The sequence below is a fragment of the Apostichopus japonicus genome, chromosome 17 (genome assembly GCF_037975245.1).
Source record: "Apostichopus japonicus isolate 1M-3 chromosome 17, ASM3797524v1, whole genome shotgun sequence".
In the NCBI taxonomy this organism is placed as follows: Eukaryota; Metazoa; Echinodermata; class Holothuroidea; order Aspidochirotida; family Stichopodidae; genus Apostichopus; species Apostichopus japonicus.
In genome coordinates, this window is record NC_092577.1 from 31,181,039 (window position 1) to 31,208,995 (window position 27,957).

At 37.4% G+C, this 27,957-nt stretch overlaps 2 protein-coding genes across 3 annotated transcripts in view; both read left to right on the forward strand.

Moving 5' to 3' along the window:
* Positions 1 to 10,178, forward strand: part of LOC139984179 (germinal-center associated nuclear protein-like) — a 99,202-nt gene extending 89,024 nt beyond the window's left edge. The window contains exons 25-31 of the mRNA XM_071997955.1: positions 617 to 731; positions 1,007 to 1,105; positions 1,567 to 1,654; positions 3,465 to 3,637; positions 4,602 to 4,728; positions 5,296 to 5,511; positions 8,786 to 10,178. Coding sequence (XP_071854056.1) covers positions 617 to 731; positions 1,007 to 1,105; positions 1,567 to 1,654; positions 3,465 to 3,637; positions 4,602 to 4,728; positions 5,296 to 5,511; positions 8,786 to 9,002 — 1,035 coding nt within the window. The 3' untranslated portion in view covers positions 9,003 to 10,178. The remainder of the gene's footprint in view (positions 1 to 616; positions 732 to 1,006; positions 1,106 to 1,566; positions 1,655 to 3,464; positions 3,638 to 4,601; positions 4,729 to 5,295; positions 5,512 to 8,785) is intronic.
* Positions 10,179 to 10,323: 145 nt separating this feature from the next.
* Positions 10,324 to 27,476, forward strand: LOC139984199 (cysteine-rich motor neuron 1 protein-like). Of its 2 annotated transcripts, none has more exons than XM_071997993.1 (4): positions 10,324 to 11,616; positions 23,920 to 24,111; positions 24,877 to 25,068; positions 27,074 to 27,476. In XM_071997993.1, the coding sequence occupies exons 2-4, from the start codon at positions 23,940 to 23,942 to the stop codon at positions 27,100 to 27,102; spliced, it is 393 nt and encodes a 130-aa protein (XP_071854094.1). In that variant the 5' UTR covers positions 10,324 to 11,616; positions 23,920 to 23,939; the 3' UTR covers positions 27,103 to 27,476. The 2 variants fall into 2 exon arrangements, with proteins under 2 accessions (XP_071854094.1, XP_071854093.1); XM_071997992.1 differs by lacking the exon at positions 10,324 to 11,616 and adding an exon at positions 21,290 to 21,625.
* The last annotated feature ends 481 nt before the right edge of the window (positions 27,477 to 27,957 follow it).

Here is a 27,957-nt window from a genome sequence, read left to right on the forward strand (position 1 = left end):
TCAGCATCCTACTTTTTAACACAGTGCATTAGGCTGTGAAAGTAAAAACATTGAATATGGTAGTCAGTGACACCAGTCCTGAAGGTACCGTGTCAAAAAGAAAAGCTGCAGCAGCTGCAAGATCCTGCTTAGCTAAGATGAATCAATATCAAACAAATGAGATTGTCTGTAGTACCTATGGATTGTGTGAAAATGTAGAGCAGCATAGATGATGTCCTATGCAGCCTGGCTGTATGATGCTGCAGCCCCCACAGCATTGGTGCCTGTGAAAGTAAAAACATTGACTAAAGGTAGTCAGTTACACAAGTCCTGATCCATCCCATATGTAGGTTGTGTTGGATATTTAAGGAAAATAAGGCACTGTGTCAAAAAGAAAAGCTGCAGCAGCTGCAAGTGACTGCTTAGTTAGGATGAATCAAAAACAAACAATAGAGATTGACTCTGAACACCTGCATTGTCTATGTATTGTTGAAACTGTGGAGCACAATATATTTTGTCCTATGCAGCCTGGCTGCATGATGCTGCAGCCCCCTCAGCATCCTACTTTCTGGCAGAGTACTTAATGAGGATCACTACGTAAAATATGCTATGTTTTTTTGTTTTCTTTTTTCAACAGAGTTTTGATACATTGGTTTCCCTATATAATGATGTTATCCAACACCTAGTATATTGCTGTACTGGAAGCCAATTAAAGACACTGAGTTGGCCACCACCAGATTTCAGAAGTTATGGTGAGTGAAGGGATTATGGTTAGGTACGGGATTTATAATGAGCTTAGGTATTCTGGTGACTTTAAGGATTATGGCAATTTTAGGGATTATGGGGAGTTCGGACATTATGATGAGTTTTCTAGGAACTATTGGCAGACTAGGATTAAACGGTGACTTAACAGGTACTTTCATGTTAAAAATTTTTACAATGAATATTCATTTTTACATTGCTACGCTTATTGTATGCATATGCATGACTTTCATCATGATAAAATATGATGCAATTCTCTTATCAGAATTACCCCAAGCTGAATGGAACGATCCATCAACTCTCTCTGACCTTGGCCAACTTCTCTCATCTTTGCAGCTGCCTGATATGGGAGAATTTGATTCAGGTGGGTTTTTCTTACCATTTTTCTTTTCCTATTTCATTTGCTTTCAAGGATCTTAAATGAATATATATATATAGTACTTGATAATATATATCTGTTTAAATTAGTCCCACAAACTTGCAAAAGGATTAGGCTAAGCTTTAGAAGAACATTTTCTGTTTTTGTTTGTTTTTTGGTTCTTGTTGCTTCTTTGATTCCTTGCTTCATAGAACACTTCCTTTCATAAACTATATTGTATTTTGTTTTTCATATATATATCAGACAAATCTATCTATAAATATATATATATATATATATATATATATATATATATATATATTTTTTTTTATACTTTAAGAATACTTCAATATGTTATTTGTGTTGTGGGAAACAAAGCAATGATATGATATTGAATGAAATGAAATGAAACTTCACCAAACTCTCCATCCGTATTTAATCTCCTGTTATATTTCATATGCCCATAGATTCTTGGGAAGACACCAAACACAGGTGTTTGCTGTATGTTAAAAGCTTACCAGGAAGTCCGCATGAGAAGGTAGCACTTATCTCAAGGTAAATCCACGCATGTGAAATTTCAAAAATGAAATTTCTATATGGAAGACATTATCATCACTGCTAGGATTAATTGTATGGGAATATCCGATACAAAATGCAATTCCATGAACAAATGAATGCATTTCCATGAACAGAGGAATGCATTTCCATGAACGAAGGAATGCATTTCCATGAACAAAGGAATGCATTGCCATGAACAAAGGAATGCATTTCCATGAACAAAGGAATGCATCTCCATGAACAAAGGAATGCATTAACATGAACAAAGGAATGCATTTCCATGAACACAGGAATGCATCTCCATGAACAAAGGAATGCATTTACATGAACAAAGGAATGCATCTCCATGAACAAAGGAATGCATTTACATGAACAAAGGAATGCTTTTCCATGAACAAAGGAATGCATTGCCATGAACAAAGGAATGCATCACATGAACAAAGGAATGCATCACATGAACAAAGGAATGCATCTCCATGAACAAAGGAATGCATTTCCATGAACAAAGGAATGCATTTCCATGAACACAGGAATGTATCTCCATGAACAAAGGAATGCATTTACATGAACAAAGGAATGCATCTCCATGAACAAAGGAATGCATTTACATGAACAAAGGAATGCTTTTCCATGAACAAAGGAATGCATTGCCATGAACAAAGGAATGCATTTACATGAACAAAGGAATGCTTTTCCATGAACAAAGGAATGCATTTCCATGAACAAAGGAATGCATTTCCATGAACACAGGAATGCATCTCCATGAACAAAGGAATGCATTTACATGAACAAAGGAATGCAATACCATGAACACAGGAATTCATTTCCATGAACAAAGGATTGCATTTCCATGAATAAAGGAGTCCATTTCCAGTGCATATATCCCTCACAACAGGAGAACATTTTCTATGATTATTTGCCAGAGGGGATGTGGATAATTGTTTGGAAATATCTCCTCCTGAATATTCAGTGTGAAAATACCATCAATTTTCTATTCCAATGAAATTTTGAAATAGTTGTTAACTTTGTTTGGTAGCCCTGAAAAATATATGGAGTCAGTTTTTAAAGAATTCAGAGGTTTGGAGTTACCAGAACGTACCATGAAACGCTCCATTAGACCTCACTAGAACTAATTACATCTTTGAGAAAGTATTGCTTATTCTTAAAGTGCCCAAATTTAAATTGATTAAGATTAAAAATCCTGTCATAACGGTAAAGTGCAGAAATGCAACAAGGGAATCGAATTGTGGAATATAATAATAATAATAATAATATGTGCTATTTATAAAGCGCTTTCCAATAAAATCTCAAAGAAATAAATACCTAAAAGATATCAAACAATACAAAAAATTGCACCATGTAACTAAAAATTGCAATACAAAGAATAAAAAGGAATAACATTACATTACAAGTATAAAGTGTTCATATTAAACATTAAAAAAAAATTGTGTTTTCAAATCCCTTTTAAAAATGATTAAGATTAGTCAACGAACGGATATGTTGCCAGGTAAAATTTCGAAAGGAGGAACATTTATAAAGACATATTTTCACGATTTAAAAGCCATGGATTGGAACAGTTTGCATTTTTATCTTGTCAATGGATTATGAAAAGAAAACCTAAAAAAATATTCCTGTAAACAAATTTGCTGATTTATTTTATGAAAAAAAAGTTGTATATGTAGGTATTAAGAACTTCCAAAATCCCATTTGGTATAAAAGATTTTCTGTTGTCGTCAAAAAAAGGAAAAACCTAAGGTTTTATTTTGGAAATGTGAACAATTTCTTGGGCTTCATGTATCTTCTAAAGGGTTCAGTGGTTGTTAGAGAGATGTCAGAGAGAGTTTGATGCTGTCTGCGTCGACCATTTCCAAGTCCCTGGATGTACCCCAAGTCACGATGTGCTACCCTGGACCAACCTCGCAGAGGCTTGCATCGATTACATGGTGACGCTTCTAAAGACAAGAATCGAAGATACAGAAGGTGAGTTTAATCATTTTTGTTTGCAACAAATAAGAGAAACAAGTAATATCTTTAGGTGAAGAAAAGCAAATTTGAAGAGAGCAAAGAGCAGGTTAGATAAGGTTTCAAGCCAAAGTACCATCAGGGTTGAAATTACTGTGCTCCTCCAACAGAGCTAGGAAGCCCCTCTAAGGAATCACCCTATGGGACCCTACTAGGGACCATCATGCCACTTTCGGGTTACTAGGTTCATAACAGAATTATTCCTCGGTGGCAAGCTGGAAAGTTTACTTGGCAATAGATTGTACGAAGGCAGTACAAAGAGCTTATGTATCTATCAATTATTTAAGAAATGAAAAAATAACAATATAAAATCTCTTTATTATTTACTACATTGAATTGAAATTGATACATTGGGTTTTGTTTAGTATTTGACATAACTATTTGTATGATCATTTTGTTCAAGTACTAGCAAGATATTTTTTTATTCTTAAAACAATTCACGAATATTCAGGCGATAGATATGTAAATTAGATTGCAGTTAATAAATCTTAAGATACATCTTATGGTGTACATATCTTATGGATGCTGCTCATAAGTGTTCTACTCTCAGCTAATGAATATTCAGGAAACTTAATATGCACTAGCTATCTACTTTACTTTTAACCAGTCACAAAAATATCAGAAACAAGTTCTGAAGTAGTTTTCTATAATTACTGTTTTAACTTTTGGGAAATATTGTTTCCAGAGATAACAGACATTCGCCAAGATTGTGTTTCACTACCAAATGTTACCAGTCTGTATTTCATGTGTCCGTCACAAAATTAAATAATAAAGTGAGGATTTATCTTGTTCCCCTTTAGTAGCTTAATCAATAAGCATTTATAGCATTATTTCTGTTTATGGTTCAAAATGTGTTTTTATTATCAAAAGCACCTTAAAATATGAATTTATGACATGTTTCTTTGTCTCTATCTTGCTGAAGATGGAGATCAAGCAAGAGACAGGATGGTTTATTACTTCCAAACCGACTTTGATAGTTTCCGAGCGCCGTCGTTCTGGATGCAGTCAGTGAGCAACGCCCTGGGAGAATCGGTCACAAGACCTGACAGGTAAAAAAAAACACAAAAAATGACAGATTTTTAGATTGATATAAAAAGAAAATATTGAAGAACTATGAAAGTTATGAAGCAATTCTGATTCTTTAAGTTTTCTTTGTTAAAGATTACAATAACAACAGCAATCGAAAAGGATAAACTAGAAAAAACCCTTTTGATATGTCGGCAATGCTCTTTATATTTCATTTCATTCTGGGTTACATTTTGCTGTAGTTAACAGGCATGAGCTTTTTCCGCGAATTCGCGGAATATCCGTGATTTCTTTTTTACCTCGGAGACAAAAGCTATTATCCTAACACACTGTAGCATACGCAAACTGGAGCCTATACCGCAAATTTTGCAAGTTCCATGATTTGTATTACCCCAGGCTCATACCCGAGTAATGTACAGCATATTATTCATCGTTTGTTGGTTTGTCCGCTCGTTTGTTGGTTTGTTCGTTTGTTTGTTCATTTATTCATTCATATATTCATCTGTTTATTTATTCATTCATTCATTCATTCATTCATTCATTCATCTGTTTATTTATTTATTCATTCATTCATTCTCTTGCCATTCCAGCATAAATGAATCGTACTTGATCTCGGTGGAAGAAAGGAAGAATGAAGTCAACATCGAAACAGATAAACAAGAACGAGAGAGCATTTACGATATCAGCAACATTGAGGAGAAATCCTTCGCAGACTTGCCAGAGAATATCATGAGAGATAAAGAAATGAGCATCTCGCAAAAGAGATTGAAGAATTTACTATTCTCGGAGAAGGAAGAATCGCACAGGTGAGTTGTGTAATGCTACCATGAAAGAATATATGATATTTTTTTTTAGCTTTCAGACCAAGTGGATTATTGGTCACCCTTCATTTTTTTTTTTAGTTTCATATTCATAAGTGGTAATTTGAAGAAGCGGTGAGTTAATTGCATTTTATCGCTAAAAAGTAACATTTTCATTTGAACCTTTTTCTTTTCTTTTCTTACTTTTCTGGGTTTTTTTCCAAAATTTTCCTAATACTTAATTCCTACCGTGTTCACCGAGGCAGTTTGTAGGTTTCGCTCCATTGCAGGTTATGAAGAATTGCATCTTTGTTTAAAGAAATGGATGTATCAACTGGTAATTGAACCTTAGATGAAGAACTTCAATTGAAGAGACTCTTTGTGACCTAAAATTGTCTGTACATGTTAATGGCAAACTCTAGCTTTATATTTACTGGCTATGAAAATGGTGGATACTTAATTTAGTGAAGTTGTAATAATTGTTGTAATTTGTAAAATAATTTGTAAATTATTACCAAAAAAAAAAAAAAAAATTATATAATATATAGTTCATTAAACATCTGTTGTGGAACTAGGCTACCAAATTCTGAATTTAAACAGAAATAAGTAGGAAAAGGTCCATGTTTTTGTCAAATAGGTGTCAAATTTGTTACCTTAGGGGAGAGGGATGACCTGCTCACCACCTCCCCCCCCCCCCCTTAGCATTTATCCTTCATTTCCAACCAGAAATTTATGAAATCAACATCTACTTTCTCTCTTTCCTCAAGACATATCTACCTTTCCTTTATGTACTTGTTTAAAAAGTTGCCTCAGGAAACACAAGTCGATCAGAAGACTGCATCACTGGTTTTAAATATATGAGCATGTGTACATTATCTTCTTGTTCTTTTTCTGGATCCAAAAGTTCTGATTATCCAATTGTCTAACATGCTCAACATTCGATAAAGAAAACCCTGGTTAGAACGTACTTTGTCAGTCCACTTTAGTATATTCATTTCATATGCAAACTAGATTTGGTTTCCTTCACTCAGGAGTTTCCTGTTGCAGATTTTTGTCTCTACATATTTCTTCTTTTCCTTTCTTTCCTTTTAATCTCCATCAATTTTGTGAGGGAGGACTCATTTTTATTTTCTTTCCTTGAATGTGATGAAATTTTTTCAGAGAAGATCAAATGTTTCGATATTTATATATTTGCAATCAACAGAATATGATTTAAGAACATATACGTCAGTTTTGATCAGTTGGTAAATGTTTCATGTTAACATGAGTGTTTCATGTTTTCATGAGTGTGCATGCAAAAATGTGCGCTTTGCTCATGTCCGTGGAACATGCATGTGAAATATGCAAACCATTGACCATGAAGCGAATGTTTATTCGAATATAAAGAAAACTTTAGTTCGTCACGGATCGTGATCGAAAAATTGTTGGTGGAGCAAGGTCGACCGTGTCGAAAATATTGCGAATAACGTGATCAAGAAGGAAAAATTATTGCACGAAAGTTTGGCTCATGTCAGGGGTTTGTGGTTCTCATATTAAAAAAACAACGAATCAATCTTTGGTAACGGTCAAATGGTGAAACGCTCTGAGTCAGAAGATTGTTGGTTTCTTTTTCCCGACAGAAATTCCATTTGAGAATTTCCATCATTATTGTCAATCAGTATGTCACCTGTCAATCATTTTTGTTGTTGTTCCTATTCACCTTCTCTTTTATCTTTAGTTTCTTTGGTTCTGCTGATTAGGGAGGAGGGGTGTCAGGGAGAGGGGGGGGTGGGATTGCATAGTTGTAACCAAAGTAGAATGGTGAAGGTCATTCCTTAATTGAAGAATTTCTATTGCTAATATTTTATCTAACCATTTCCTTTGAAATAAAAGTTTAATGAAGATCTCTGGCAGAACGATTTAGGAAGCGTTTATTACCCGCTTGGGACTTATGGCTGATGGAAGCTCATGAGGCTCATTAAGCTTTGCCACATGACAAATTCTGTCTTTCTTACATATTTGTGTGTGTGTGCCAGGTGGGTGGGGGGGTTGGGGGAGAAAGTGTGTGGGAGGGTTGTGAAGCATTCCTTGTCAAATTAGGTCTTACTATTTGGGAGGGGGGGGGTTTGGGGGGGCTAACTGAGAAATGATGAAAATTTTATCCTTAAAACTTATTATCCTTGTTTAGGCAACAAATGAAAATACCACTGGCCACTTTGTATGTGAATAACATCACTTTTATGAGATTGTGTGTAGATATGTCAAACAGGGACAAATTCTGTACTTTAAGGGACAAAAACATTTTGTCAACGGAAGTGAGGTATTTATTTAAGATATTCATTGCAAGACATATACAGTTGTGTTTATATACCATTGTAAATGTTTTGCTGGGTCACTAAAACATGAAATATATGAATAATGAGGATTTTTCTAGTTTTGCTCTAAATAAACTTTGTTTGTACTGGTCTTGATGGTTTTGAATTGTATAAAATCAGCCAGTTGGGACAATTTCCTAATGCTAATACAGCTCTAAACTGACCTCCCATACCAAGCTTTAAAGCACTCGTATTGACAGTACAAACAGTTCCTAACCTTGATCTGATAGAAACATGATATTCATACTGCTCATACTGACACTATGAGTGCTCTGAAGCGGGACATGATATTGACAAATTTGTCCCAACTGGTTGATAAAAATGGATTATTAGGAAAGAGAAAATGAGGTAGGTCCAATTACACATTTTATGGACACTGACATCTGGCCAAAGTGGTAGAAAAGTTGCATGCAGCAGGGACAGCTCGTGGTGTTTCGATTGTGTTGGGTTGAGGGAAAAGGTGCAGCTTTTCATTCCAGAGACCACGATATCATTTGTGGAGGGGGAGGGGGGAGGGAGGGGAAATAAAATTATGATGTGCTGGAATATATCATATCATTATGATCCTTTGAATCATACCATAAGTTAGCAAGGTCAACAGTGTTCAACACTGGTGTGTAAATGTCTTAAAGAGACTGTAAAATGATCCAAGAAAAACATGGGATGATGGTATCGATATTTCAGTGTATGCTGCCCTAGTTACCATGACGCATCATATTAAAAACCCTATGAAGATGTATGTTGTTTATACAAAGTCATGAAAACAGCTTTTTTTTTCAAACCTTTTTCAAATCCTTAAAAATGGTGAGTCATAGTTATTCTTTTTCTTTTTTATCTTTATTTTTGGGTGAAAGTTTGCGGTCAAGTTTATAGCATATCTAGCAATTTATTCTTTTACGATAATTTTTTTATTTTTTTATCATCAGGTTTGATGAGTACCTGAAGAGGGCCCTCCAACATTCTCCTCCTCTGTGGTTATCTTCGTCCGTCGGTCACGAAGGCAGCCGTTATCCATCAAACCGATCTCTCGATGAAGACTTTCTTTTGCGAGATGGGATCGAAAGACTCGAAGGGGAGTTAGAAGCTAGTCGACGGGCCAGCAGGATTGAGGAACTTCGGCTGAAAACGTTGTTATCTTTATGAGGAAAGTTTCAAGAACGTGTTTGCCTGGGAAGATTAATGACGATTGATTTTGCGAGTAGACAGATGAGGTTCCAAATCTTCGGGGTGGTTTAATGGGCAAGAGAGGGGGGAGGGTGGGGCAAGGTGGAATGTGGAAGAATTGTTGTTTATAGTTTCTTTCTTACCACAAAATCGGATGCAGCATAGATGAATCTGTTAGGGTGATGACTCTGCCAGTGCAGGACATCAGTCAGTGATATTAGTGAAGGCTTTGATTCAAGCTATACCTTTATTTGGGTATAGCTTAAACCAAATGAGGCAATGATAAGTGCCTGTGAGGATTTGTAGAAAGATAAGGTAGGATATCTATAGTTAGGGAATGTATCACTGACACAAGGGAAATGATAAGTGTGTGGTTGATACAGGAAAAGCTATGATGTTAATACTTCTGACACACATAAAAATGCAAAATAAGGTTTGTGGGAAATTTAACTCACTGTAAGAATAAAAAATAAATAATAAACTAGAAAAAAGATAGTAAGATGTGCCCAAGAGCTGTTAAGAAAATAAAGTTAGAAAACATCAGTAGAATTTTCAACTGTTCTTTGGAAAGTAAGATTGCATACATATTGTGAACATTAGCAGGAAAATCTTGAGTAATTGCAGCCATGTTCACAGAAAATTCAGTAAGGGTTTTCTACTATGGTTTGGGGCAGTAGAGAGATGAATATTGAAAAGGAAAAGTTTGTTCAAAATTGATGATTTTGAAAAACTCAAATATTGTTGTCATTTGCTGGTGTACCACATCAAGGAATGGATTCAGTTAGGGTGCATGGTACATATATTCTGATCATTCAGCTTTTAACTCTGCTTGTGTGTGACTTCCTACACAATTCTTTTAGAATGTTGCTATGGTCTGCTTACATTATTAAGTGACAGTGTGTGTGTACTACACTGCAGTCCAGTAGTAAACATGTAATAAGCCTTCCTCGGTGAATTTCAAGAATCTTTAAAGTTGAAGATTCATGATGATGAAAGATGAAAATATTCCTTGATATCACACACCCCCCCCCCCCCTACATCCGATCAGGCACTAAAAGATTATTTTTCATTTCATGTCTTTTGAGATTCATCTTGAAAGTCTACTTTTTTGTATCAAACACTTTTGCCTCCAATACACTGAATATATACATTTCATTTTTTTCTGTTCTTATATTTTTACTGTTTTTTGCGTTCCATTGTATACTAGTGTGGTGAAGCTGCCGGTGATAGTTGAAGGTTAAGAGGCTACGAGATGCCTCTTTCGTTGGTTTTTAACTTTGTTCGTAATACTTTTGTGGATGTACTGAAACTATAGGTGTTTGTTTTAATTTAGACTTGGTAGGCAAGTATAAAACAAAGATTCATTATGTAATAACTGACCAGGCGGTGCTGAATTTCTACCAACTGGTCCAAGCAGTGGAGGAGCGTCCATACAGTCAGGGGGGCGGAGTTCACCTCAACCTGTGAATACTAAACACATAAACCTTGACACATGTTCGTATCGTCTTTCACTCTGAGAAGAAATGATTCTTTATCCAATATTTCATCTGCCCTCCCCCCTATTTGATCCTGACCGAGAGATTAACCCCCCCGAGTGGAGGGGGCGAGTGGAGGGGTTTTGGTTTTTTATTGCTAAGCTGCTGAGCGTTTTATATAACGTTATGACAATTGTATGTGTCTTTTGTTGCGAAAGAGATCTCGAATGGAGCTGTGAACCCCCCCCCCCCAAAAGAAAAAAAAAGTGGTTTGAAAACTAGTAGAAAGAAGCCATACGGAACACAGAAAAGGTAAGGTTCAATGGTCGGCAAAAAGTGTAGAACACCTGTTAATTAAAAGATCTTACCTTCAAACAACTTAATGAAGGAACTTCGTCTGCTATGTAGCCCTATAAGTATATGATCGATGACTACATGATTTTAAGGTTCGTTAGTCCCCGAAAATAGACAAGAGAAAGAAAAACCAACAACGCTGTACTCTGTCGACCCAGTTCTCTATGGATGAAGTATTCAAGGGCGTAGGAACCGGGGGGGCTGGGGGGCGCCAGCCCCCCCAGTGAAAAATGTGGAGGGGCGGAAGTATCATTCCGCCCCCCCACTTCGCAAGTCAGAAAACCCCTTTTTCATTTCCAAATGAGAAAAAAAAACTCATTTGGAGCACCAAATTGCATCTAAGGCCTGGTGAAAATACAAAATTAAGTTTACAAAATGGAGTGGGTGTTGAAGTGTGCTATATTGCACCAAATTGCATCTGAGGCTACCTGGAAATGCAAAAAATTCCAAAGGGGAGGGGGACACCCCCTCCCCTTAGACCCCTCCCCCAGGCCGGCCATCAGTCTTCAGCCCCCCCCCCACTCAAAAGTACCTTCCTACGCCACTGGAAGTATTCATGTAGTCAGGATGACACATAACTCCAGCTTGTCACAATTTTCCTTGTGAAGGACATTATTCTTATAAATAGTAGTGCCTTCCATTCAAATTTGTCAGAAAAGTTTGCTTTTCCAGAAGATTTTTGTGTTTGAAGTTGTCATCGAAAACGTTTCGCCTACTGCTGCTCGTGTGTGCTGTTTCTCTGATAGGGGTTGCTTCTGGAGCCAGTAAGTTTTCTAGATAATTTTATTATTATTATTATTATTATTATTATTATTTTTATTATTATTAATATGATTATTATTATTACTATTATTATTATTAAGATTGTGATTAATTTTATTATTTTTTATTATTAAAATTATTATTGTTATTATTAATATGATGAATTTTTTTATGATAATTATTATTAACATGATGGTTATTACTATTTATTATTATTATTGTTTTAGCAACAGCTACGATGGCAATTTAGAAACTTTCTATTGAAATTGTGTTCAGGTAGTATTTCACGTTCTAAGAAAGCTTGTATTGATTTACGACAATTCTTTATCATTTAGCGTATTTTTATCTTGGTTGTTTATGTGACATTGGACGTTTGCTCGGGGATGACAACCTTTTAGTACAGTTAATTAACCTCTGTGCATGGATAAGATATAAGTACACCCCCTCCCCCGCCCCCTCTCAATCCCGCCACTCCAAAAAAAAAAATACTTTTGGGAAATACGGCGTATTCTCATTTGTAAAATCACTTGGTCGTAGGTAAGTTGTTGAATATGATCTGACGTCGTCATGGTTTCGGTTAACCGAAAATAATATTACTTTGCGAAAAACTGGCCAGTTATTTTATTTCTTTTTTCACCGGAAATTCTGTTAGGGAGGTTTTAATTTTAAACATTTAAAGTGTTCTTAAATATTTGTCTAAAATGTCGCCCGTGCCGAATAACACTAAATAACGAGAGAACATAACCTGCAAATTGGGAATTAACATTGGGAACTCTGTATCCCGTACTTGCCTGTTTATAAGTGATTTTATACTTAACCTAATTTACATATAACGATTCGGGTTAAAGCCTGTTGTCTTCCAATAACTGTCCTAATTATCTACTGATTGCATCAGATTGAAAGATATCCAACAATGCCACGTAGAAAGATTCTAAACAAAAGTTGCAGGGAGGGGGTTGGAGGGAAAATCGTCTGGGTATGTGTTGTTCCTTCTCCTTGCACCCTCTCCCCCTCCTTCAGAAGAATTATTATTTTGAAGATGCGCAACAGGCCATTTAAGCATTAAAATTGATCATTCGTTCACGGTAACTACATTGAGACTACTGGATGTGCACTAGTATCCAATAGCTCAACTTTAATTGTATATTCTACAAGATACTTCAAGATTATGAATTGATTATTTGATTGCCCGATACTCGTTTGGTTGATGCACAATATCCATGCAGCTGAAAGATACAACATATATCGTAAAGTGCATCCTTGGTTACAGAAGTAGTTGAGGGGTGAAAAACAGGAGCTGGTACATACCCCCCCCCCCTCCCCTCTGGTCCTCTCCTGGTCCTATAATATTACTAGAGGAAGAACAGAGAGTGACAGAGGAAGACATGAAGGTTAACTGCGAGCAATGAGAGTAATAAATAAGCGTAATAAGTTTATTTTTTTCTTACTATCAACAGTGAAGCGACCATGTTTTTATATGGAGGATGTCTATCTACCAGGTGAGGTTTGGAGCCCACACCATGTGCGAAATGTACCTGTGCAGATTTACACAGTGAATGCACCATAAGAACATGCCCAACCTGTGACGGACAGGAATCCGCTGTAGCCCCTGATCAATGCTGCGCTAAATGCGATGACAAGGCTGTCCGTAAGTATTCCTGGGAACGTCTATATACTATAAATGTATCTGACATTTATTTAACTTGGGTCTCCCCCTCTCTTAACTGTCGCCTCGCAGCTACTGCACTATGCCACCCGTTAAGGTCGTATCTATATGTATATATATATAAATGAAAATCGTAATGAGTTGGAAAATCAAGAACAGTGAAAAAACTTTCAGCCTCCACCGGGATTCGAACCACGGGCCTTCCGCTCTGTACGCGGACACCCTAACCACTAGGCTATGGACGCTGATTGTATGTTTAGAGGTTCGAAACCGGTAAGGAAGGTCGTAATTCCACTGTAGGCGTTTGTCGCCTGTATCGAACAATACTAGTTCTGTTTTTGGTGACATATTTTGCCTTACTCTAGAGATCAAACATGATGCTGACCAACTCGAAAATCATTTGTGATTCCTAAAGCCGGATCTCGAAAGAGATACTTTGAACAGACTTTATGTTAATGCAATGGAGGTAAACGACAAAGGCAAATGAATATATATAAATGAAAATCGTAATATAATATATATATATATATATATGTCGTCGGGGAACATGACGCATTTCGGGAAGGGGGCGACCGCCCCCCCCCCCCCTTCAGCATTATTTTTTATGATATCGCTAGTAATTTCAAAATAGAAAGTGCTTAGATGCAACTTACAAGGCCTGGGAAGTGTCATTTCCAGCGATCTGGGAGACATTTTCGGCCAAAATTTGCTTGTACGCTTCGCGCCAACAAATGGTCCTGGGTAGTGCCATTTCCAGCGATCTGGGAGGCATTTTCGGGCAAATTTTCTTGTACGCTTCGCGCCAACTTATGGTGGCGCTACGCTTAGATAATTTGCCTACAGGCTTCGCCCCTCCCTTGGCAAATTCCTCGCTACGCGCCTGTTCGAATTTGTAAAACAAACAGTTGATATCACATATCAGTGAGCATGAAAATGGCGTTCCAGGATGAACAGCCTCAAAATTGTCCGACTTGCCCGAAAAAAATAGCCAAAACTTTTCGCGCGCTCCGCGTGCGTTCAACATGTTAATGTCAATATAATATAAGCAAGCATCGGTTAAAGTCGCAATTTAAGGACATTAATATTAACAATTTCGAGGAAGCAATAAACCTTGCGCAAGATCGTGATTCGTGGCGGAGGTTAATCAATGAGCATGTCGGATAGACGAGACTCAACTTACTGCTACTAATACTAAGCATCGGTTATTATATCGCATGCCATCGTGTACCGTACGGTCCGTGAAAGTTGCGCAGTATACCGGGGGATGCTAATGTAAACGACGAAATGTCTTATGTAGATGGAGAAAAAGCATGGAGGTCCAATTATGTCAAAACTCTCTTTTACATTAGTAATGGCGAATTAGGGGCTGCAGACCCCCACCCCTCCTACGCCTATGTGTGTAGTGTTCGGTTTCGGAAATATCTGCTATTTTTGTCATTTCCTTCAACGAAGTTTTATAATGTGTCTGAACTTTCGAAAATTTCTGACCAACATTCTTCATCACTCTCGTGCAATTTTGACCGGTCTGTTAGGGGTTAAAGGAGGTTTTTCTATATTGTTTTTCATAGATGAAATTTTGTGCAACTTTATGGGTATGTTTTGAGGTGAGTTTAGTCACGAGAAACGTGAATTTTCAAATTCTGAACAAATAATGGGCTTAAAACCTTGAAAAGTGGGGCTGACGGATATTGTGTGCCGCGACGTAGAATCACCTACAAAAGCAATGATCCACGGGAGATGCAATGAGGTCGAACATGTTTTGTGACTGGTGACAATCTTCAAAAAGGTTATGGATGAAAAAAAAACTATTGGGAAATACTTGGTTCTAAGGCAAAAAGTGTACATCTGGTTGGTTATTTTCAAGCCCGAGAAGTGCCATTTCCGGTGATCCGCAGGGTGGTATCAAAACCAGAAATTTTCTTGTACGCTGCGCGCCAACCGATGGTGGCGCTCCGCTTAGATAGTCATTCGCGCCCCCGGGTTAGAAAATCCTGGATACGCCTATGATATATATATATATATATATATATATATATTTTGTTACGAGGGCCCATTGCAGCCTAACGCTAGTTACTGCTAGTGAGAAACCTAATGTTATTATATAGAAAGTCTTTAAAATTGCCTACGTGATAAATCAGTATTTGAGAAATTAGGTCGGGTTACCGTGTCAGAATGTTATAATACACGATTGTTCTGGTATATTCCTTATGATGACACGCTGGTCTCGGGTTAACGTCGGTTTACGTGGAATCGCGTGTAAGCTGTGCACGGCATCTTCATGGATTCTCTGGAACGTTCGCGAGATATGCAAAGGACTTCCAAGAATAGAGAAACTGGGTCAAGTGTATCGAGAAAGATCTAGATGATTCTTGACATGGCGAATCGTATAAAAACCCGCCCAGATCGGAGAGTTTCTCAGTTTCTGAACGAATACAAGCGACGACACAGATTATACCATTCTACTATATATCGTCAGTGCTCAACTGCCAGTACTTTCTGAAGGATTGAGATATCGATACCAAGATTGATTCTACACTTCCATTCAGAAGTTTGAAGAGGACTTTGCTGTGAAAATACAGTTTTTCAGTCTTTATTTCGGAGAAGGTGAAGAATTTCTGTCTCCGTTAAGGAAGTTCGTTACGCCAGGAATTGGTGGCTATAAAGCTGATTTGGACTGACTCTGGTAATATTTAGTCGGCGAGAAGTTCGACTTGTGCTTCACTCGATTGTGGCTGGAAGTCCGTCTTCTATTTTGGAGCATCGCCGGAAAGAAGGTGACTGCTGTTTCTGGGATCGCGAGAAACTTCGTCGAGGACCAGTGAATTTCGCGGTACAACGGACCGAGAATCGTCGTCATCGAGGTCGTGGCCGCTGAGGGATATCGCCGTTGGAAGAGACCAGCGTGTTTTAAAGAGTATCCTATCTTGTTAAGTTTGTGAGTAATTTTCTGTATATTTGTAATTACCGTTTGTTGTTGTTGGTTCAGATTCCATTGTTCAATATAGTTTACGTTCTCATTCAAATTCTCTAGACTCGTCAATTTGTCTGTGTTCCTTACGGAAACGAACCCAGGCTTGTGTCTCGTTAAAAATTAGTTATCGAGACCTGTCGCATTCCAACGTAACAATATATATATATATATATATATATATATATATATATATATATATATATATATATATATATATATATATATATATATATATATATATATATATATATATACATATACATATATATATATATATACATACATATGATTTGGAACATCAAGAACAGTGAAAAAAACTTCCAGCCTCCACCGAGATTCGAACCCGGGCCTCCCGCTTTATATGTCTCATTCCATCTACCCACACGCCCATGGTCCATTCATCCAACCCGTTTATTTATCCATCCATCCGTTCTTTCTTCTATCGACACCCATCGGTGCATCCACCCATTCGCGTCCGTCCATTACCCCGTCCATCCTTCGTGCCACCCACCCATCTATTCACACATCCGCTCATCCGTCCACCAATCCGCCCGTTCATTATTTTATGATCTCATTCATTCATGTGAATTTTCCATTTTTTGGTGTGGTTGTTTTGTTTTTCAGAACCGAATGAGAAAGGTTTCTGTAATTGGAGAGGCAAACGATACGATAATGGAGAGAGTTTCTTTCTCAATCCCTGTACCGACTGTTACTGTGATGGGGGCTTAGCCTCTTGTGTGGTTAGATCTTGCCCGCCATACAAGTGCGATAATCCCGTTGCTGTTGAAGGAAAATGCTGCCCAGTCTGTCCTAAAGGTGACTAAACTCAAATCTTTCTAAACGTACAGCTTCATATATATAGGTTATACTTTTATGATAATTCTGAGATTTTCGAGACAATAAAAATCTAATATCAATATAAGTTGTGTTTCGATAACGTTTTGATGTTCTCTTCAGACATTAATATTTTTTATGCAGTAAAAAATGGTCAGTTAAGTAGCTTACTAAGTTTATCACGAAAGCAGTGATGTCATCTCTGCACTACATGAACAACAAGAGCACACATACACACATATGAGCAAGATAACAAGCAAAAACAAGAAAGAAACAATGGACTATTGTAATCTTATATATATATATATATATATATATATATATATATATATATATATATATATTGTATGATTATAATTAAATATTATTATTATATAAAAATTGTTGTATATATTGTTGAGTTATGTTATATTTAAAAAAAAAAAAAATTTTATGCTCTGCAGCTGCTAAACGGTCAAGATTTAACTGAGACGGATACGAAAACTGACACGGTTCATTTGTTCATTAGAAAGAGGACCTGTTATTACAGTGTCACGTGACTACCTTTGGCATGGAGTACGCCTATAAACCGTTTTTCCAGTCACAGCTCTTGGGAACTGGACTGCTGAGATCAAACTGTTCTATCACCTACTACGCAAAGTCTCTTAATTAAATAGCTCTGATATAAGCGATCCTGTCAGATGTGTTGGCTCATGATATTATGTCAGAAAGTTACAAGTGTACAATTTGTACAATTTGTACTATTAATTAAACTACGTCAGGTTTTTTTGTTATGGAAGACTTTGCGTTACTTTTTCTTCCAAGTTTGATATTTTGAATCAACGAATCTTATAGAATAAATTGCAGCATCACAAATTTATGTTTCTCTTACTGATTATTGCACGGTTCAGTGTTTTTTTTTAATCTTTTTTTTTATTCTAAATATATCATTTTATAACAGCGGGAAAATGTCTCAGTACATGCAATTTTAACCCCTTTACATATCGGGGATTTTTAGTGTAACTTATTCAAACTGTGGGAGACGAATCGAGGGATCACCTTTGGCCTTCTAGAGATGTTGATACCATGACCAAGTTTTCCCTCTGCCTTCCTCTCCTCAAGAAAAAGCACGTATGTGATCGATTGGGTTGCGTCGGTGCGGGAGCCAAGAGGGGTAGGTGGGGGGGGGGGTTGACCTGGTTTCCGTCGAATTACCAGTTGTTAATTTATCGCTAACAATTGTCTGACGAAGGCACAAATGTAACTACATACGCCTACAACTCCCACCATTCCCCCTCCATGGTTTGTATTAGCATACATACGCCATATTCGGCAACCAACGTCGTTGGTCCGTAATGGTCTATTCTGAAATGGCACCATCGGATAACGTATCTTCTCTGCGCCATGCCTGCACTCTTGAAAGTAAATTATGAAAACAAAATCTCACGATAGTACTATTGTGACCGATGGGTCATTCTTAATCTACCAGTACGCTGACCCCAAAACAGTGACGTCATAAATAAAATAAGTAGATTTCGAGATTAAAGTAGAGAAAGAAGAACGCTTCCAATCCGAAAATAACCTGCACGGCTCAATCAGGCTTGCCCCTCTACGCCCCGCCCCCCGACACACAGACACATCCAATGACCCTTCTGATCCAATGTACGGGGGGTGGGGTGGGGATGCGTGGAACCTTAGTCAACTTGAGTCTCCTCAGCTATCCATCTGGTGCTTTCATGATAAGAACTAAATAATTCCATTTCTGAAATCTCAAACTCAACTGTTGCCTGGTAATGGCGCCTTGTCATTTATTCACTCATCTCATCTTAGTTATGACGTCATACAAGTAATCAATATTTAAATATATGCCAAAGGGGATCACTGGCAGATTGTAATAGTTCTCGGTACGTTTACACAAAACCAAAACCGAGTCCAAAACTAAAACAGGTTCCAATTAATAAAGAACAGAGAAATTCCTCAATTTTCTTCAACCATGCACCGTCAGGTTAATTACAGAGTAATTTATTTTATTCTGAAGTGTCAGTGATGCCAAGAGACCTTTCGTATTAATGTTTATCGCATGAAAAAAGAAACAATAATCAAATAACAATAACAATATAATTAACATATTTGGTCCTTTTTCTTTATTTTTCGAAAGCAAATTTGACAATCGCCATGGTACTTACTGACCTGCATTATATATATATGGAATTTCTACTGTTATCATTAAAAACTTACTGAAATCAGTGTCACACCCCCCCCCCCCCAAAAAAAAAAAAAAACATGTCCGACGAACATGCATGAACACAGGGGCGTTCCGGAGAACCGCAGCCCCTCGGCCCGCCCGGTCAATAAGGGGAAACACTCCGAAACAGGTGTGTGTGGTGAGGCCATTGTGACATGGATAATGTAAGGAATTACTGAAGCCTGCAGTTCACTTCAACCTGTGAATACTAAACACATAAACCTTGACACATGTTCGTATCGTCTTTCACTCGGCACGTTCTCTGTAATAACTTTTATAGACCGTGTTCAATAAAACTGTAGGTGTCGTCAACTTTTTAAGTCTCTGAGCAGTGTCAACAAAAGAGAAAGGATTAGTTTTATCTTCGGTATCTAAACTCAGAGGTGTTCAATGCTAGGTCACGCCCTCTGACGAAAAAATTCTGTAGTCCTGTCACCATCTGTACTCTGCAAGTTTCCTTCAGTGTCTTATGAAAAATGAGAAATAAATGCTTCTTTATCCAATATTTCATCTGCCCTCCCCCTAGATCCTGGCCGAGAGATTAACCCCCACCCCTCCCCCTACCTCTCACCTTCGTTCTCTTTCAATTCCTATTCATTGTACATCAGCTTCTTTCATGACAAAAATTTCAAAATAAAACGATAGATAGTTTATTCTTTTTCTTCGGTGGTTATTTCGTGCGTTGGTTCGATTAGTTTGTTCGATGTCATCGTTATTAATAAATTAGCAATGAGATATTTTTTTTCATAGAAAAGTGTTTTCATTGTTTGGTATTTTGTTATTGGATTTCTTTCCTTGTTTTTTTATCTGAATTGCAGAACTGCTTCTATGAAAATAAGAAACATATTGTCTTGGTTGTGCTTTGTAAAATGCGGCAGATATGAAAGAGGGTGTATTTTAACTGTTTAAATAACTTGACAGTCGAAATAAAGTAACATTAATAACGGATGATCAATGGTGGTTGGTGGTTGGTGAACGCTTGTTTCCCAAGAGTCGTATAAAGACTTTCGAATGTTCTAGTCCTTATATCAACTAGACCTGACTATGTAAGAGAGTATTTGTGGAGATGGCTGAGTTTGGCAGGAAGGAAGGAGCTGGGGAGAGGGGTGGGGAGTGGGGGTAGGATAGAGGGGTTAGGAGAGACTTTGAAAACTGTGACAATAGAGTGTGGGGAGGGGTGTGGGTGCCAGGAAAGAGGAACTGGTTGTATTATGGGTTTGAAGGTGTTGAAGTTCAGCAAGGAAGAGGCCGGACAGGCTGGGATAAGTTAAGTATGTAGTACGTGTAATAATCATATGAATACATTTACAAACTGGGAGCTGCTAAATGGGAGGCAAGGGTCGGTGCCAGATCATAAAATAGGCAGATGAGGAGAGTGGCTTAAAGGACCCCAAACTGAAGAGGCCTCTGTGAACACTGTCAGGTGACGAGACATACCAACTTCCTGTTTTCTTGGTCGTGTCTGCAAATCTTTATAATGGGGGAGGGGTGGGGGAGGGGGTTGCAACCTTTCGTTGCCTTAGTATGTTAATGTGGCCGGGGGGGCGGGAGGCGGCTAGTGTTTATTTTACAGATTAGCTGTTCAACCTTTTATATATATATATATATATATATATATATATATATATATATATATATATATATATATATATATACATATACATATATATATATATATATATATATATATATATATATATATATATATATATATATATATATATAACGTTATGACAAATTTTATGTGTCTTTTGTTGCGAAAGAGATCTCGAATGGAGCTGTGAACCAAAAAAAAAAGAACCAAAAAGGAACAAGAAAAAACAGTGTTTGAAAACTAGTAGAAAGAAGCCATACGGAACACAGAAAAGATGGTTCAGTGGTCAACAAGAAGTGGAGAAAACCTTTCATTTCATAGATGTCAGCTTAAAACAACTTAATGAAGGAACTTCGGCCGCTATTTAGCCCTATAAGTATATGATCGATGACTGTCGCCAAGTTAAATCATGAGTTAAACGGTCCGTTAGTCCCCCCAAAAAGACAAGAGAATAAAGCGACAACGCTGTACTCGGTCGACCGTGTTCTCTAGAGATGAAGTATTCTTGTGTCAGGATGACACATAACTCCGGCCTGCAGTCACAATTATCCTTGTGACGGCCATTATTCTTATAAATAGTAGTGCCTTCCATTCAAATTTGTCAGAAAAGTTTGCTTTTCCAGAAGATTTTTGAGTTTTGTGTTTGAAGTTGTCATCGAAAATGTTTCGCCTACTGCTGCTCGTGTGTGCTGTTTCTCTGATAGGGGTTGCGTCTGGAGCCAGTAAGTTTACTTGATAATTTTATTATTATTATGATTATTAAGATGATGATTAATTTTATTATTATTTATTATTATTATTAAAAATTATTATTAATATGATTATTAATATGATGATTATTTTTATAATTATGATGATGATTATTATTATTATTAAGATGATGGTTATTATTATTGATTATTGTTATTGCTTTAGCAACAGCTACAATGGCAATTTCCTTCAAGTACGAACTTAAGTGAATTTTTCTATTAAAATTGTTTTTGAGTATAGTATTTCACGTTCTAAGAAAGCTGATATTAATTTACGACAATTTATCATTTAGCGTATTTTTATCTTGGTTATTAATGTGACATTGGACGTTTTCTCGGAGATGACAACCATTTAGTACAGTTCATTAACCTCAGTGCAATGATAAGATATAAGTACAACCCCCACCCCCTCCCCCGCCTATAAAAAAAACTTTGGGGAAATATGGCGGATTCTCATTTGTAAAATCACATGGTCGTAGGTAGGTTGTTGAATATGATCTGACGTCGTCATGGTTTCGGTTAACCGAAAATAATATAACTTTGCGTAAAACTGGACAGTTACATTTTTTTATTTTTTTCACCGGAAATTCTGTTAGGGAGGTTTTAATTTTAAACATATTTAAAGTGTTCTTAAATATTTGTCTAAAATGTCGCCCGTGCTCAATAACACTAAATAACGGTAAAACATAATCTGCAAATTGGGAAATAACATTGGAAACTTTGTATACCGTAATTGCCTGTATCAATATTTTTTATCCGTTTTATGATCGATGTACCGTCATATGCGATGACTCTTCCTATTTTGCGGAGATGAGTAAACCTTTCTTCGTAGAGAATCAGGCCAGAATTTCTTGCATCAAAACTGAAAATGTCTCAAAACAGATATATTTCATGATATAGACTGTTGATTTTGTAGTTCATGAATGGAAGTAATTGTAGTGCGAAAATCGAGGCAACTTTATAACTATTTAGGCCTTTAGAGAACTGTGCTGAGCTTTTGTTATCAAAATCTCATTTGTTATATACACACGGAAAAACTCAAGTTGCTATGAATGGCCAATAAAAAAAAGCAAAACGTGTCTCATGTAACCAGTGAGAGGCAGCTTTGACTAAGTGAACAAACTGTATAGTTTTAAGAACAAATTTATGAATGAAAATAATCGAAATGTATCTCCAATTTCTTTCCCTTTTTCATAGTTATTTTAACGCTCTTATTTAATTTCGCTAATTGAAAAAGTAGTGAGAAGTTACTATTATTTCAGTTGCATTAATGTTGTACAAAGGATGCGCTTACACTTTCAGAAAGTTTAAAACATTTCAAACGCTTGCCAACATTTCTTTTCTATGTTTACAATATAGTTGCATAACAAAATATGATTTTATACTTAACCTAATTTACATATAACGATTCGTTATATGGTTAAAGTCTGTTCTCTTCCCATAACTGTCCTAATTATCTGCTGATTGCAAAAGTGCGGGGAGGGGGTTGGAGGGTAAAATCCGCTGGGTATGTGTTGTTCCTTCTCCTTACCCCCTTTCCCCCCTCTTTCAGAAGAATTATTATTTTGAAGATGCGCAACAGCTCATTTAAACCTAATTTACATATAACGATTCGGGTTAAAGCCTGTTGTCTTCCAATAGCTGTCCTAATTATCTACTGATTGCGTCAGTTTGAAAGACATTAATTTTGTTTTAAAGTTCTGATCGTAATGCCACGTAGAAAGATTCTAAACAAAAGTGCGGGGAGGGGATTGGAGGGAAAATCGGCTGCGTGTGTGTTGTTCCTTCTCCTCCCCACCCCCCCCCCCCTTCCCTCTACCCTTCCTTCAGAAGAATTATTATTCTGAAGGTGCGCAACAGGTCATGTAAGCGTTAAGATTGATCATTCGTTCACGGTAACTACATTGAGACTATTGGATGTGCACTAGTAATCCAATAGTATTATCTCCAAGATACTTCAGGGATTATGAATCGTATCATTTGATTGCCTGATACTCGTTTCGTTGATTCACAATATCCATTCAGCTGAATGATACGTAAAGTGCATCCTTGGTTACAAAAGAAGTTGAGGGGTGAAAAACAGGAGCTGATACATACCCCTCCCCCCCCCTCCTGGTCCTCCCCTGGTCCTCCCCTGGTTCTCTCCTGGTCCTATAATATTCCTAGAGGGAGGACAGAGAGAGACAGAGGAAGACACGAAGGTTAACTGAGAGTAAAAAGAGTAATAAATAAGCGTAATTAGTTTATTTTTTTCTTACTATCAACAGGAAGGCGACCATGTTTTTATATGGCGGATGTCTATTTACCAGGTGAGGTTTGGAGCCCACACCCATGTGCGGATTGTAGCTGTACAGATTTACACAGTGAATGCACCATAAGAACATGTCCAACATGTGACGGACAGGAATCCGCTGTAGCCCCTGATCAATGCTGCGCTAAATGCGATGGCAAGGCTGTTAGTAAGTATTCCTGGGAACGTCTATATGCTATAAATGTATCTGACATTTATTTAACTTGGGTCTCCCCCTCTCTAACCTTTCCCCTCACAGCTCCTGCACTATGCCATCCGCCACCCGTTAAGGTCGTATCGTTAGCCTGTTAAGCTGGGTAAATGTCTCACTTTCCATGAGTGATACCATATTAAAAATGCGGTCGACTGGGTCTGAATAATTTTAGTGTTGAAATTGTAGCGTCAATAATAACACATTGGTCCTGGTGTATGAAGGTTGCTATAAAAGAGCCGATAAGGAAACTTGTCTATCCCTCCTTTGATATCCCCACAAGCTTCCAGCCATCCATCCGTACGTTATTTCAATGTACCCACTCATTATCCAGCCGTCAATCCCATCCATATTTCATGCATTTATCCGTCTTCATCCATTCACCAGTCCATCCACTCACCCGACCATCTGTTCGTGTATATACTGGAACACCCACCTATAAATGGACCATCGCCCCACCCATACATGCAGTCCATCCGTCCACACCCATTCATCCGTCAACCCGTTTATTTATCCATCCATTCATTCTTACATCTATCGACACCCATCCGTGCATCCACCGATTCGCGTCCGTCCATTACCCCGTCCGTCCTTCGTGTCACCCACCCATCTGTACACACAACCGCTCATCCGTCCACCAACCCGCCCGTTCATTATTATATTATCTCATTCATTCATTCATGTGAATTTTCCATTTTTCGGTGTGGTTGTTTTGTTTTTCAGAACCGAATGAGAAAGGTTTCTGTAATTGGAGAGGCATACGATACGACAATGGTGAAAGTTTCACTCTCAATCCATGTACTGACTGTTACTGCGATGGGGGCATAGCCTCTTGTGTGGTTAGATCTTGTCCGCCATACAAGTGCGATAATCCCGTTGCTGTTGAAGGAAAATGCTGCCCAGTCTGTCCTAAAGGTGACTAAACATCTCTCATATCTTTCTTAACGTACAGCTTTATACATATAGGTTATACTTTTATGATAATTCTGAGATTTTCCCGAAAAAAATAATAATATCAATCTGTAAGTAGTGTTTCGATAACATTTTGATGTTCTCTTCAGAAACTAATATTTTAGGCAGTGAAGAATCGTCAGTTAAGTAGCTAACTTAGCTTATCACTAAAGCAGTGACGTCTTCCCTGCAGTACTACAACAACAACAACAAGAGCAAACACATACACACATATAAACAAGATAACAAGCAAAAACAAGAAAGAACAATGTACTATTGTAATCTTTTGTTGACACGTTCAAAATACCATAAATATCTGGTACGTACAACTGTCGTTTTTTAGTTCTTCCTGTGCCCGGATTATGAGAATGAAATTGAGAGATTCGTCCTGGACTGAGGAGGTGACGTCATCATCAAATCTGTGCGAAATTAATAATACATCTGTGTGAATATCGTATCCGTTTGAGAGATATCACAGATTTAATATTTCATCACAAACAAGACTGGCGACTTGATCAAGTCTAAGTATGACATCATCGAGTCACGTGTTCTTTCATTTGTTGTGTTTTTCCTTTTTGTTTACACAATGATAATTTTCTGTCATGGAGACTGGGGTTTGTTCATTCTGAGTCTAAAATATTAATCCTCTTTATCATGACCTAATGATGGTAGTAGATTCAGCGTCAACGCTGAAAACGTTGAATCTTGAAAACAATATATATCAAGAAAAACATGCAAAGAGAAAGTGAACGGCACTAGGATATCTCCCAAAATATTTTACGGATGTATTATTAATTAGGCTCAACTGAAAACATCAGTATCTATTTTCAAGGAAAATATGACACGTGCGCAAAATGAGGTGGGTTGTACTTCTACGACTTATGTTGGTTCATATCATAAACCGTCATTTTGTAAGTTGCATCAGTCACTCCATACTTGCGTCAGACAGCGATGACGTCACAACAGCACAGTAAGTACACCCAAACAAATATATGTACATAGCCTTTTGGCTAAGATCATGTGTAGTATATCTGTTCCCTTTCGAGGGGAATGGTGATGCACACCTGACGATGAGCACACAGTCACAGTCCCGATGCAAGGGGACTGGGGTTGGGAGTGGATCAGTCGTTCGGTAGTTTGGTTTTCGTGCCCAGGTCCTCTCCTGGGCGACTTTTTCTTAAAAAGTATCTTACCTACAGACAGTTCATAAGGTTTTGAATATAATCAAATTTAGGAACAAGATATTGTGAGATGGGGTTTTCCACCTCCGTTATGGAATAATTATGGAATAAAATCCGGCTTTAGGAATCACAAATGATTTTCGAGTTGGTTAGCATCATGTTTGATCTCTAGAGTAAGGCAAAATATGTCACCAAAAACAGAACTAGTATTGTTCGATACAAGTGTAAAACGCCTACAGTGAAATTACGACCTTCCTTACCGGTTTTGAACCTCTGGACATACAATCAGTGTCCATGGCCTAGTTGGTTAGGGTGTCCGCATACAAAGCGGGAGGCCCGGGTTCGAATCTCGGTGGAGGTTGGAAGTTTTTTCACTGTTCTGGATTTTCCTTCTCATTACGTTTTCATTTATATATATTCATTTGCCTTTGTCGTTTACCTCCATTCCATTAACATAGTCTGTTCAAAGTATCTCTTTCGAGATCCAGCTTTAGGAATCACAAATGACTTTCGAGTTGGTTAGCATCATGTTTGATCTCTAGATTAAGGCAAAATATGTCACCAAAAACAGAACTAGTATTGTTCGATACAGGTGTCAAACGCCTAAAGTGAAATTACCACCTTCCTTACCGGTTTCGAACCTCTGGACATACAATCAGCGTCCATGGCCTATATATATATATATATATATATATATATATATATTATGTAATTATAATTAAATATTATTATATTAAAATTGTTGTATATATTGTTTGAGTTATGTAATATTTTTTTATGCTCTGCAGCTGCTAAACGGGTAGATAGACTGATTTAGCTGAAACGGATACGAACACTGACACGGTTCATTTGTTCATTAGAAAGAGGACCTGTTATTACAGTGTCACGTGACTACCTTTGGCATGGAGTACGCCTATAAACCGTTTATCCAGTCACAGCTCTTGGGAACTGGACTGCTGAGATCAACTGTTCTATCACCTACTACGCAAAGTCGCTTAATTAAAAAGCTCTGATATAAGCGATCTTGTCAGATGTGTTTGGTTCATGATATTATGTCAGAAAGTTACAAGTGTACAATTTGTACTGTTAAACTACGTCAGGTTTTTTGTTATGGAAAACTTTGCGTTACTTTTCTTCAGAGTTTGATATTTTGAATCAACGAATCTTAAAAAATAAATTGCAGCATCACAAGTTTATGTTTCTCTTACTGATTATTGCACGGTTCAGTGTTTTTTTTTTAATCATTTTCTTTATTCGAAACATATCATTTTATAACAGCGGGAAAATGTCTCAGTACATGCAATTTTAACCCCTTTACATATCTAGGATTTCTAGTGTAATTTATTCAAACTGTGGGAGACGAATCTAGGGATCACCTTTGGCCTTATAGAGATGTTGATACTATGACCAAGTTTTCCCTCTGCCTTCCTCTCCTCAAGAAAAAACACGTATGTGATCGATTAGGTTGCGTCGGTGCGGAAGTCAAAAAGGGGGGGGGGAGGGGGTTGACCTGATTTCCGTCGAAATACCAGTTAAATTATCGCTAACAATTGTCTGACGAAGGCACATGTGTAACTACATACGCCTACAACTCCCACCACCCCCCCCTCCATGGTTGGTATTAGCATACATACGCCACGTGCGGTAACCAACGTCGTTGGTCCGTAAGGGT